The sequence below is a fragment of the Crocodylus siamensis genome, chromosome 2 (genome assembly GCF_052110815.1).
Source record: "Crocodylus siamensis isolate JL-2025a chromosome 2, ASM5211081v1, whole genome shotgun sequence".
Lineage (NCBI taxonomy): Eukaryota > Metazoa > Chordata > Crocodylia > Crocodylidae > Crocodylus > Crocodylus siamensis.
Genome location: NC_143396.1, coordinates 124,984,790 through 124,999,215, shown reverse-complemented (window position 1 = coordinate 124,999,215; position 14,426 = coordinate 124,984,790). Strand labels below are relative to the sequence as shown.

Genomic DNA, 14,426 nt, shown 5'->3' with positions numbered 1-14,426 from the left:
CAAAAAGTGACTTTTACTACCAGGTGCCTAGTTTGAGACATCTTCAAAAGGGATCGGACTTTTTAGAGCTGCTGAACAACTGTTCTGATAATCAAGTGCTGATTGTACCAGAGTTCGAATTACACTTTGACTCTTGGCCGGGTCTGCAAAAAAATGTAACTGGTTCATTGATTAACAAGTTCACCTCAGTGAAGGAGCAATCTGATCAGAAACCCCCTCCAGGTTGATTTTCAGATCTTATGGGGGGGGGGTCTCATCTCTTATGGGGGCACTCACCTCCCCCTTAATTCGCACCTTGACAGATTTTTCCTCTGTCCCTCTTTCAAAAGTGGCTACACATACCTCTCAACATTAATTTTTGTAATTTCAGAGCAATTATGCCTATTCTGATAAGTGCATCACATTAAGAGCCTTGCATGCAGGATTTTTGCATGTTAGAAAGCTCCCCGCATGAAGTCAGGCAACAAGGTTTTTATTTATTATCACTGCAAAATCGTAATGACTGCACTGAGAGAAACAGTATCCTATAAGAAATGCTTGTTACTTGTCAAAGGATAATGTTTCAAGCAGACTAGCCTTTTAAAAGGGTAAATTTTAAGTTGTGTTGAGCTTATTAAAACCCGCACATGCAGTGCAACAGAGATGTTCTATTTTCTGTCTGAACCACAGTTTAAGTTTTATATTATTTCATCTGACTACAATGAGTTTGATCAAAGGGGATATTATGAATAATAAAAACAAAATAATGGTAGCTATTTACCCTGTCTGACTGCCTCAAGGAAGTGAAGTCAACAATGGCTAGGCCATTAATTGGCAAGATGCTGCCTCCAGTGCTAGCAGTTATCCAACAGTTTTTGAAAAATCAAAATGACCATAAACAGTTTAAAAAAAAAAAGTGTCCAGAAAGGACAAAAGGACAGGAGCAGCACCTGCTCAAGACAGACCCTGGTGGGGGATGCAGACAACGACACTGGAAGCAGGCTGGCTTCCCCAGCCCAGAAGTTAGGGTACCCGACCTGGATGGAACTTACCAAAGCTTTCAGGCCTTTTGTTTCAACATATTCAGGAACACACACGCACATCTTTGAGTAAACAACCAGTCACTTACCAAAAGAAACATTTATGCAGATGCCAAATACCAAAAGCATTCTGTTATCTCCATTCTGTTTATAGCAATAGACCTTTTGTCAAGGTTATAAGATAAACAATCATATAGACCCCTTTGCAGTCCTTCAAGTTCATTCTTCTGGTGAGAGGCTACTGCTTCAATTACTTCTAGACTGCATCCCTTCTAGAGCAAAATCAATAGTAGGGAACTGCTGATATTCAAAATAAAAGTTATTGTGGTATGGACACATGGTGGCAAGGATACAAGATACTGCTCTCCATCTAGCCCTGTGTATACAAGGCAAACAAGAAAACCCATAAATGTATCTTAAAAAAATGAAAGACATAGAACAAAAGCATAGTTGCACTGGTAGGTGAGTTGGCAGTAGGTCAAGGGGTATGATTATTCCCCTTTATTCAGTATTGATAAGGCCATATCTGGAGTACTGTATTCAGTTTCGGGCACTCCCACTACAGAAAGGACGTGGACAAATTGAAAACCGCCCAGCAGAGGGCCACAAAAATGGTTCGGGGGCTGGGGACATGACTTCTGAGGAAAGAACTGGGCTTATTTAGTCTAGAGAAGAGGAAACCAAGGGGAGATTTAATAGCAGGCTTCAAATACCTGAAAGGAAGTTCAAAAGAGGATGGGGCTAAACTGTTTTCAGTAGTGGCAGATGACAGAACAAGGAGCAACAGTCTCAAGTTACAGCAAGGGAGGTTTAGGGTAGCTATTAGGAAGAATTTTCTCACTAGGAGAGTAGTAAAACACTGGAATAGGTTACCCCAGAGAGGTGACAGAAGCTCTATCCTTGGAGGTTTTCAAAACCCAGCTAAAGAAAGGTTTGACTGGGATGATCTAATTGAGGATGGTCCTTCTTTGAGCAGGTTGGACTAGATGACCACCTGAGGTCCCTTCTAACCCTGTCTATGATTCTACGATTCAAAGCTGGCATGTAGCATCATAATTTCTAATTATGTTCAAGGTAACATATTTTGTTTCTGCATTCAATCTGAAAATGTTAAATTTTTCTGCTTCATTTTAGTTCTTACTCTGAAATAATCATATCTGAAATGATAAAAATGTGATCAAAGTATAGATCTTAAGTGGCTTGTCAGCAACGCATGTACTGTTTCCATCCCTAGCCTGAACATTTGTTCCCAGATTCTACCATCTCTAAATAACTAACATAAACAAGAAACACAGGAAGCTATGCAAACAATGCTAACTGCTACGTTTACAAATAAAGCCAGGTAAAACCAGCAAATTAAATAGCTAATATGACAGCTACACTCAAAGAAAAATAAACTGTATTTAAAGTCATTGAAAAGATCAGATGTTATTCTAAAGATATTAAAACAATCAATTGCCTTCTTACTAACCTGGTTTGTGGTATAACTATAAAAGGACCTATATTATTTTTACTAAGTAACTACATGTTTAGGGATACAAGACACAAAAGAAAGCTAAAGCCTTTGTGGCATAAACTTCATAGGGGGGATACACAAAGAAATGGAACAATAAAAGAGAGGAAAAATAAGATGAATGAAGTCCCAAGAGACAAGGCAAATTTGGCGATAGCATTTGATTACATGACCTGGGATTTGCAAGATATGCAAAAGAAATAAGAGCATTTATAGAGGTGTTTGCATAGAAAGAACACAGGTTACCTGGAATGCTAGAACTAGATAGACATATTAAGTGTCGGAGGCAGCATGGCAGACAAAGAAGCAAGAACAGCCGAAGTCCCAGAAATGACTTATTATTATTCCCCACTTACCACAGTAAGCAGAAAGAGCAAAAAAATCAAGCAGAAATGGAATAAAGAGCCTTAGAAGAGGAATAGAAGGGGCATAAGACTTCTCCATTCCGATTGCCAGGATCCAAAACTCAATTCGGCAGTCAATCTGCCACCCCTCAACTCCATCACAGCTCATATGTCTTGCCTTTGGACGGTGCTGGCCCAGAGCCACATCCTGAAAGTTATTTATCCAAATCTAAACCTGCATTTGTACAAAACAAGATTGGAGAATGGCAAAAAATTTTTAAGGATGTTAAGAAAATTTGAAAAACAGGTCCACTGCTGAAATGTATGAACTGTGAAGACAAACAAAAATTTCAGTTTAGAGAACAAACCAATCAAGTCACAAGAAGCAAAGGACCAAGGAACAAGTCTTCAGTTTAAACCTTTCTGGGTTTTGATCCTCCAGCACTAGTCATCAACAAACCTAATGCAATTCTTCCACATGACAAAGCATAGAACAACAAGGCTAGGCCTCTGGGATGGCTCTAAAAGGGGTTTTGAACTGAAAGGCCTTACCATCCAGAAGACAATCAAAATGAAGGCACTGCAAGTATTCTCTCTCTCTCATAAAGCCATTGAGTGGCGTTGCCCAACCCTCTGCCAGTACTTGCACCCACTGCATATCCACCTGATAGAGAGAGAGAAAGAAAGATACTTATATGAGATCAACTTCCTGCAACAAGCCAGGGCACCTTAAGAATTTTCCAGGATGTGGATCTCCCCCGCATTAATCTTCAGGGACACATAAGCAAACCACAGCATTTAAATGAATGAGGCATTTATCGCTTGTGTAGAGTTTGAGATCTCTTCCATTAGTAAGTATGTCCCTTTCCTCGTCAAAGAAAATAATCCAAATGTATAACCTATCTTTCCATTATACCATTAGATGTAATATCTAGGTGCCATACAACAATTATAATTAGTTTGCGCCTTAACATACACTAGCTCAAGTCAGACAGATCTGCAATGGAAAGGGCCACCTTTTGTTAACAAGGCTACTTTGTTTGGTGTGGTGGCTTGCTAAAAAAGTAACACAAAATTAACCCAAAAATATCAAAATCCTGGGCATAACCAGTAAATCTTTCAGTACATTAGAAGTGGTGTTTTTATAGCAAAAAGCAGCTATGAGACAGAGCAAGGGAGAAAGTCTCTTAATAACCAGACTAGGATTTATTTCATTTGAAGACTTATCAGGTTACAGAGAATTTCCTCCTTTATACACTTAAACAGTTACGCTATGGCTCAATGTGTGGCCTTTATTATTTATGCATGTATACTAACAAGGCTTGGCCAACTCTGACATGGAAGAGTTTGCTGAGCTTGTGCAAGTCCCTTTTGCAAGAACGCTTGCAATACCAGCATGATTAATCTTCACTATATTGTTTACATTATGTTGAGACAATCAAGATCCAGATTTTCTCCCTTTGCTTGCATTATGTGCTTGTTTGGTACTTAGTAAACACTTCAGAAAAGAGCCAAGTGATTCAGAAGGAGAGAATACAACTAGTGATTGGGAGAACTTATTTCAGCAAAGGAATGAAGAGCTTCAAAAGAAAGTATCAGTGTAAGGAATCTCGAAAGCTAAAGTGAGAAGTGTTAAAACTCTCAAGCATGGACAAAGGCTAGGCAATCTCCATACAGCTTAGGTTAACTCACAGAGACCTCGATCCCTTAAGGCACTTAAGCAGATGCTTAAGTTTAAGCATCAATACCTCTGTTAAAACTTTCAAAAGGAAAAATTCATGTGCTTACAGTTAAGTTTGTGTTTAAGTACTTCATTGGATCAAGGCCTAATTCCTTTGGGAAAAAAATACAAGAAACAAAAAGCAGCTAGTGGTTTTTCAAACAACTGGTTCAAAACTGAACTGGAAAGGAGAAGAATTAACCAGACAAGAACAGAAAAGATCAAGGCTTCCAGAAGCGAAACTCAGCAGAAACAAAAAAGGAACATGAGCTCATATTAACTAAAGGAATGAAGGAAAGCAAGCAACAAAAAAACTACGTCAATTAATAAAATGAAAGGATGAAATAATTGCAAATCACTCAGATGTTATAAACCTTCTTGAAGAAAAAAAGAAGGGAGACACACACTTCGACAGAAAGTAGAAACACTTACTGATAAAAAGCAGGCAAGAGACTGCAGATGGAATGGAGGACTCAAGTAACACAATGTTAAGAGAAACAGCTAAAATTTTACTTGAAACACTACCCACCCTTTTTGAGGTCAAGGAGATTGGAAGAAACAGCAAAAGTTCAGAGGAAAGCAAATACTAGTCTCCTCTTCAAAAAGGGGAAGAATACTGAACCCAAGTTACCCTTTGTAATTAGTATAGGTACTACACTGATACATTTCTGAATAACTGATCAGGCGTTGGCTTCAGAAATGTCTGACACATAAATACCTTATTTATTTCCAGTGTCAGAAGCGCCTCTGCATCAGTTTTGGCTAACTTCAGCTTGTTTTCTGGCACATACAGCTCTTTCACCTCATAAGAGGCATCCACCGGTACAATATCCTACACACAAAGAAGAAACATAATTCAATATTTGCTCAGAATGCTTTTCGGCTGCTGAACATATGGTCAGAAAGTAATATTTATTATTGTAAAAAAAAACCCAAAAAAAACAAAAAACCCTCTCTCTTCCAAATGGTATGCGTCTTAAATCATTTTTTTTCAGTTGAAAAACAACACAGTTCTAAAATTCTGATATATTACTGGCCAAGTTGTGGGCTAGATTTATTAATCTAAGAAGGTGAAACATCCTGATCTTTTTTTTTCCCCCGAGTGTCTATCTAGAATTTACCTTTAAACAGTTACACAGATAAATACTCACTATGAAACTGAATGCAATTTTCACACTGTATTTATAAATTAGCAAGTATCAACTCTTATAATGTTTCTTTTGCCATTAAGTAAAATAATTTAATTTTGGAATTTGAGGTTTAAATGTTCAGAGCAACTAAACTGCACAGGGTACTTCAGGGAGGGTAGCAAAGTCCATACAAGGTATGTTAAATGTTACTTACAAGCAGTAAGATAGCAAGTATCCCAATCCAAACACCAGCATGTAAAGTTTTACAAGAGAGTTGTACTAAATTCAATAGAAACAATTATGTACATGAATAAATGCATTTTAAAAGATTTTTCAGGACCTAAGATAGATTTGTAAGTATTGACAAATGCAAAATATTAAAATTAAAGGTTGAACAGAAAATGATGTCCATGAAGAAATCCTACATTTTAACCTTACTCGTTTGCTTTCAGCACTAATGCGTATCATCCCAAGCCACTTAGCTCTCAGCCTCTCACATTCAAAAGATATGACAAGCCAGGCAGAGAAACCATAAAGTACTATGACAGACTTCAATTCTGACCTAAAAGGAAAAGAATTTAAAGTCTAAAATAAAAACTGATATCTAAAGGGTTTTTTTTAAACATATGCTGTCCAATAGATTCCAGCAGATGTGCAGGACTTATCTAGGAGTCCAGTCACCATCTAAGAAAAGACAGATACAAAATAGGGGAGAAAAGAGAACCCTAAAATTTGATTAGAAAATTAACTCTTCTCTAAGGATAGTTTCAAAATAGAGTCAAACCTTTCAAGAATATTCAGTAAAATAAATGAAAGATCTTTCACTTAGTGGACAATTTTTAGATTTTGGTGCCCTTTTGCAAAAACTTTTAGTCCTTTATTTTTGGAACTGAGAAAAAAAAGTGAGTTCAAAATATAGAAAACCACAGAACTACGACATTAATAGAAAATCCAATCCTAATTTTTTCCACTATCTGCAACTTGAGTCCAGATTCATGTTCTGGCAGAATAGCAAAACTTGTGCTCAGTTGCAAAAAAAAAAAGTGCTATTTACACTAAGCAATAGGAATATAGCATGGCAAATAATGGACAGTATCTGCAGGGGGGAAAAATATAGTGGCAAAGAAGTAGCAAGAGAGAAACCAGGCATAGAAAGCGGGAAGAGCATCTGACAAGTCAGTGCACATCTCTATAGAGAAAAAGAATTAATAAAGTACTTTTCAAAATGTTATGTGAAGAGAGCTCAATCATTCAATCACATGGCACAAGAGCTGTTGCTTTTATTTGTTATTTGTTAAGACTGTGTAATATAAATAAATGCCACTGCAGTAAAGGTGGTAAAATCAGCCTTCTATTTCTTGACAATGTTGTATATTTTGCTGGTAAGACATTGATCACAAGTGGAACTGAAGACATTTAGGAGTTATCTGAGAAAAAAAAAAAGATTCAATGCCATTGACCAAACTGTATTTCCCATCTGACAACCTGAACTGAGCTTGGCCCCATCACACATGTCAAAGCCCATACCCAGAACCTGTAAAAGCAATACCTTCTCCTCCTACCTGGGCAGTAAACATTGGTGAAGAACAATTCACAAAACTAAATGGAACAGAAAATACCTGTTTTCCAGAACCACACTCACCAAACTCTCAACAAATAAACAAAGTTCATCCAATCAAAAAGCTATCACAATTTTGAAGACCTCCCATTGACTAAACAAGAAACATTGGAAGGATGTATGCTTTTAGAGAAGGTTCTATTCACTTCTCGGAAGAGTCTCAAGGAAATCACTTGTTACGCTCCATCATTTAGTCTATTTGACAGTAACGGCAGGTGAGACCACCAGCTTTCCTGGTCACACTGCAGGGAGGAATATAGAGGTAGAAAACTGCTGGACTACATATAGCCCACAAGTATGGGAGCATTAGTGATATTCAGGCATCAGTGGGTTTCTTAGTTTGAAACCATTTAATTTGATTCTTCCCATCCTACTTATCTAAGAAAATGTTACTTCTAACGGAGCAAAATGGCATGTAGAAGAGTCAATTTACCATGCTGTTAATGTTTAGGAAGATGCATGTGTATAAAACCTTAGCATCAAAAATGCCCTACTCATGAAAACCAGTCAGGTACATTTACGCCCATGAAAAGCCTGATGCATACGTACCCTGGAAAAACTGAAAGCTAAGGTCTTCATTTCTCAAAATATCTTAAAACACCATGAGATACAACCTGCATAATCAATGCTTTTTCAGCCATGAAACCTTTTTTAATTTCTTTAAGGAGAGATTAATGTCTGGGACAGATAGACTGAGATAATTAATACAATTAAATCACACTTAAATTGATAACATCTCAAATAAGATCTAGCTAAGAATTACAAATTGAAGTAAATTATATTCAGCACTTCCCCCCAAATAACAGTTCTAGCTCCTCTAATTTTTTAAATTAACTTTTGCCTTGTTTACTTTAACACACTTTAACACCTGGCTTCTACTTCCACTTTCTGTTAAATTTGGGATGAAAGGTAAAGTTATAGCTTCATCTCATGAAGAAATGAAGAACTCAAAACATGAAGAAACATCAGGAACAGAATTTTCTGTTTTTACCTCGCTACAACTTATGAAATACTTTCCTTTAATGAAAAAAGCATTTCTAATATGTTAATAAAGCTTTTCTGCTGCCACATAATATATTATCAAGTTTACTCCTTAGTTTTCTGTACTTTTTTCTTCAGCCAAATTTGCCTTTGAACAGTCATTATGTCATCTATTAAATCCCTACTATCTGAACTATATATATTGCATATATAATGCACACACACCACACATGTACACACAAATCTATCTGTCCAAGTGTAGATACTAACCAATGATGTCTTGACAGCACTTTAAATTTAGGTTGTGAAGTCTGTGCTTTTTATGTACCACATAAAATTCGTTCTGGAGTATTAAACCATCTCACAGAGAAAGAGATATTTAAATAATTTATAGCATTAGTAAATCCAGTGTTCCTGGTAGATATAAAAACAGTATTTAAAACATCACTTTAGATTAAAAACAGCAGCAAGAAAAATCCATATGGTCTTTAAACCATATGAATTTCAGCAAAAATGCTATGCTAGCAGGCCATCTAGTGACCACTTTGAGGTGATAACTTCACTATTAAATTGGTAAAGTTACAGAGAATGTCCCTTATCACTTTTTTTGTACATCTGTATAATTACAAAATATATTCCTTTTATTGTTCTGGTATGTACAGAGTCAGCAATTTATTTAGCATATCTGATACAAAAACATTCTTATGGAAAGACAGGATTTTGAGATAAACTTACAATTGCACCAGTTGTAATGTTAACTGAATAAGCTGGAATTTGTAACAATAGTCATTACATTAATGAAGGAAGCTACTGAATCACTTGTGGAGTTAAATCAAATTCAAATAAGTGTTGTATAGAAATTACATTCAAGCCTTGGTCTTGAAGCTTGTAGTGAATTAAATTTACTTCTATATTCTCAGTATAGGGAACACTAACAAAGCTAGCATTAACAGCACAACAAGTGTCAAGTTCTTAGTGGTACCTATTTTTCATACTGATATACAGGCAGTCCTCAACTTACAATGTTTCAAGTTACGTTTCACACTTACAACATTTCTAAATTGACACCATTTCAACTTTTTGACATCAGTTTTGACTTTACAATGCTTGATCCTATGTGACACCATGCCAGCAAACAAGTCACTGTATCACCCATCTCCCTGGAGAATATCTGTCCAAACTTCCTTGGACACCTTCTTTAAGAGAGCAGACAAGACTCCAGAAAAACCTGCAGACAAGACTCCTGAGAAGGCTCCAACCAAGAGCCCTTCAAAAAGTCCAGCATAGTCACTTCAAAGAAGTCCTTCCAAATCAATGTGATTGCTATTTACAATATAATACATTAATGTAACTATATTACTCATCTATAATTGAATAAGTACATCATTCTGGATTATTTTTGATGAAAACAGGGTATCGGGCCTCGGTTCAGGAACCAATCCCCCATTTATAATATTGTTTCCTATGGGAAAATTGGTTCTGAGTTGCAACGTTTCAACTTAAGACACCTTTTTCAGGAACCAATTGTGTTGTAAGTCCGAGGACTGCCTGTATTACTGGTAATACTTTAATTCAGGGTCTTCTCTACACCACTCCCCTCTCAAAAAAATGTCAAATTGATAGAATTTATGTGACTGAAAATTTATTAAATCGTTCCCTACCCATCACCAATGCTATCTACTAAAGTTGATAGTCTTGGCACTGCCAAATCTCAAGAGTAAGGGATTTCCTTGTTTAGCTTATCTTCTTGATGTCCCGTTTTGTGACAACCACTGCACATAATGAAAACTTGGGAAAAACAATGCGGATAACAGATTTATTCCTTTGCATTGTATTTCACCCAACCTGTTCCTTAGCTTTACAAATACATAACAGTTCTCATATTCAACACTTTCTCTTACGACTACAAAGAAGTCCTACCCAGTCATTTTCTGCAACAGGTATTTGGCTGAAAAACAGAGTCCCCAAAGGATTAAGTGAAGGATGTCAAGGAATACAGTTGGCTACTTTAAACATTTGAGTGAAAGAGGAGGGAGAGAGGAAACAAGATTTTATGTAAAACAATTATTCAAAATGGACTAGCAGATGGGTATAATCAATTGTGTTCCAAATATACTCTGCATGACTAAATTACATCCAAATAATGAGAATGCAGTGCACTGAAGATTTACTATGCATGCTGCACACAGACATTAAAAATATTGCCTACACAAGGCTCCTATGCTTGTAAGTTTCCAATAAAAGAATATTGGAAGATGTATGCGAGTCTGTAATGATTCAATTTTATGGCACACACAGCCGTGCATAGTTCCTTTGCCTACTCTTCCTGATTATTGAATGATGTCAGGGCATTGAAATTGGTCACAAAATTCAGGAACATACTGGTCTTCAAATAATAATTATTATTATGTTGTGTTATAATGAAAATCCAGTTATAAAATTAGACCAAGCAGTTTTATATATACTTATAACTGAATATTTTCCAGGAGCCACATAAGAAAACAAAAATAAAGCAAAGAAAAATACTGATCCTTTAGTCTTAACGCAGCAAAACAATTCCTACTGACTTCAAAAGGCGCTCAAAGAAACTTGGAGGCCATATCTGCAGTCCCAGAACACAACAGCTGGACTTTAAATATAATATCTAACAAATAAAATAGTTTTGCAAATGTTGCTTTACCCACTAACAGAGGAAGGTTTTTTGTTTTGATTTTTTTTTTAAGAGTAAAATGTCATGTGAAAGTTCATTTAGTTTTTGTTTTGTTTTGTTTTTTAAAACAGTGGTATTATCAGGCACAGAGTAAGATTTCAAAGCTCTGCCTCAAACTTGTAGAGTAAGATTAAGGTTGATATCTTACAGAATCGTACAAAATTAGGGTTGGAAGGGGCCTCAGGATGTCATCTAGTCCAACCCCCTGCTCAGAGGAGGATGATCCCCAACTAGATCATCCCAGCCAACCTTTGTCTAGCTGGGTCCTAAAAATCTGCAGGGATGAAGATTCCACGACTTCCCCAGGTAACCTGTTCCAGTGCTTCACCATGCTCCTAGTAACAAAGTTGCTTGTAATATCCAACCTAAACCTCCCTTGCTGCCACTTGAGACCACTGCTCCTTGTTCTGTCATCAGTCACCACTGAGAATAGCTCCATCCTCTTTTGAACCCCCCTCAGGTAGTTGAAGGCTGCACTTAAATCCGCCCTCTGTCTTCTCTTCTCTCAACTAAATATACCCAGTTCCCTTAGCCTCTCCTCAGAAGTCACGTGCCCCAGATCACAAAACATTTTCACTGCCCTCTACAGGATGCTCTCCAACTTATCCACATCCCACATAGGGAGCTATTGTGGGGAGGCAAAACTGAACACATTCCTCCAGAGGTGGTCTCACCAGTGTTGAATAATTACTTCCCTTGATCTGCTGGCAACACTCCTACCAATGCACCCCAGTATGCCATTAGCCTTCTTGGCAACAAGGACATACTGCTGACTCATATCCAGCTTACTGTCCACTGCAACCCCCAGGGTCCTTTTCTGTAGCAACGCATGGAATTCTTCAGTCTTATGTGCAGAACTTTGCAACTGTCCTTGCTGAACCACATGAGATTTCTTTTGGCTCAATCCTCCGACTTTTTTAGGGCACTCTGAATCCTAGCCTACCCTCCAGTGTATCTATTGTACCACTCAGCTTGGTATCATCCACAAACTTGTTGAGGGTGCAATCCATCCCATCTTCCACATTGCTAATGAAGATGTTGAACAAAACTGGCCCCAAGACCGACCCCTAAGGCACTCCACTTGATACCAGCTGCCAACTGGACATTCAGCCATGGACTACTACCCACTGAGCCCAATAATCCAGCCAGTTTTCTATCCACCTTACCATTCATCCAACCCATACTTCCTCAGCTTGCTTGCAAGAATGCTCTGGGAAAGGGTATCAAAAGCCTTACTAAAGTTAAATAATAAAAGGTATCATTTTGGAATCACGAGTTCTAGTTTTTTGTGCGTCTTTTTGTCTCAGACCAACATGGCTACCAAGTACACCCCTGAAACATGAAAGAGGCCAAATTTTAGCCAATTTTGGATTTTAAACTTCATTGCAGAACAACAAGGAAGTGTTTTTTACCCCTCTGCCTGCCGTCTAACACCTCCAGGGAAGGAATTCTACCTGGTCAACACATCAAAGAGCTACTCAACACCGCTCACAAAGACACTCTCATGGACCCAGAGGGACAGCCTTCCATCTTCAGCCCCCTCTGCAAAAATGAAATTTATTTCCTACCTATGGGGACTTTTTACCATCTTGTACCATCTACACTTTTCCCAGAGCCTGAAAAAGGGACTTTGATCCCAAAAACTTGCAGAAAAGGACAGTTTTCTTGCCATTTTCCAGTGGATCTAATAAAAGGTATCATTTTGGAACCAAGAGTTCTAGTTTTTTATCTCACTGAAGTCAAGGGATGTTATGTTCCCATTATGTTATGTTATGTTCACTGCTTTCCCTGCATCCATAGAAGGCAATCAGGTTGGTCAGGCATGACTTGCCTTTGGTGAATCCATGCTGACTGTTCCTAATACTTTCTTTTCCTCCAATTGCTTAGAAATGGATTCTTTGAGGACCTGCTCCATTTTCCTAGGGACTGAGGTGAGGCTGACTGGCCTGTAGTTCCCTAGATACTCATTCTTCCCTTTCTTCAAGAAGGGCACTGTATTTGCCCTTTTCCAATCATCTGGGACATTCCCCGATTGCCACGAGTTTCCAAGATGATGGCCAGCAGCTCTGCCATCACATCAGCCAACTCCCTCAGCACCCTTGGATGCACTGCATCTGGCCCCATGGACTTGTACACATCCAGCTTTTCTAAATACAATAAAATCTCTGTTATCCAGGATCCCTGGGGTAAGGGGATTGCCCGTTAAGTAAAAACTCCGTTTATCCGAAATAACCTAGCAGGGTTTTCAGATAATGTGGAGCATGAGGAGGAGGGGGGCACAGTGTGCTGCCACTGTGCATCTGGAGCAGTAGCAATGCAGGGTAGTGTGCGGCGGCAGCACATCGTCTGTCACTAGGTTGCCTCCCCCATGCAGAAAGGGACCCACACTTTCCCTGACCATCCTCGTGTTGATAACATGCTTGTAGAAACCCTTCTTGTTACCCTTCACATCCCTTGCTAGCTGCAACTCCAATTGAGCTGTGGCCTTCCTGACTTCATCCCTGCATTCCCGAGCAATACTCTTATACTCCTCCCAAGCTGTTTGTTCAAGCTTCTACTTCTTGTAAGCTTCCTTTTTGCATTTAAGCTCACCAAAAAGTTCTCTAAGCCAAGCTGGTCGTTTGCCACATTTGCTATTCTTCTTGCACATCAGGATTGTTTGTTCCTGTGCTGTAAGGTTTCTTTAAAATACAACCAGCTGTCCTGGATTCCTTTTCCCACCCTCAGATTGGCTTCCCAGGGGATCCTGCCCATCAGTTCCCTATGAAAGTCAAAGTTTGCTTCTCTGAAGTCCTGGGCTCATACTCTGCTGCTCTCCTTTCTTCCTGCCCTCAAGATCCTAAACTCATGGTCACTGCTACCCAACTTGACATCCACTTCTACAGTCCACCCCAATTCTTCCCTGTTTGTGAGTAGCAGGTCAAGAAGAGCACCACCCCTAGTTGGCCTCTCCAACACTTGCATCAGGAAGTTGTCTCCAACACTCTCAAGAAACTTCCTGGATTGCTTGTGCACTGCTGTATTGCCCTCCCAGCAGACATCAGGACAATTGAAGTCCCCCATGAGAAACAGGGCCTGTGATCGGGAAACTTCTGTTAGTTGTCTGAAGAAAACCCCATCTACATCATCCTCCTGGTCAGGTAGGATGATAGCACTTACCCACCACAACATCATCCTTGTTGCTCTCCCCTCTAACTTCAACCAAGAGGGATTACTCTTAAAAGTAATTCATCAGTAGTAGTTCCAAAGTTAATTCCACCAGTAGTGAAAGTACTTTACTCTTAAAAGTAATTCATGTTGGTCTACATACAAGATTTTTCTCTTATACACTGAAAACATAATACAGAGACATGATCTTTAATTTAAGACATATAACGACAAAAAAAGTCCT

The 14,426-nt window shown here is 38.4% G+C and overlaps 1 protein-coding gene across 1 annotated transcript in view; it reads right to left on the bottom strand.

Moving 5' to 3' along the window:
• The window catches only part of PAPSS1 (3'-phosphoadenosine 5'-phosphosulfate synthase 1), a 61,631-nt gene that overhangs the window by 24,145 nt on the left and 23,060 nt on the right, over window positions 1–14,426 (bottom strand). Inside the window, exons 6-7 of the mRNA XM_090036735.1 lie at window positions 5,315–5,428; window positions 3,429–3,540 (exon numbers count right to left, since the gene is read on the bottom strand). Coding sequence (XP_089892861.1) covers window positions 3,429–3,540; window positions 5,315–5,428 — 226 coding nt within the window. The remainder of the gene's footprint in view (window positions 1–3,428; window positions 3,541–5,314; window positions 5,429–14,426) is intronic.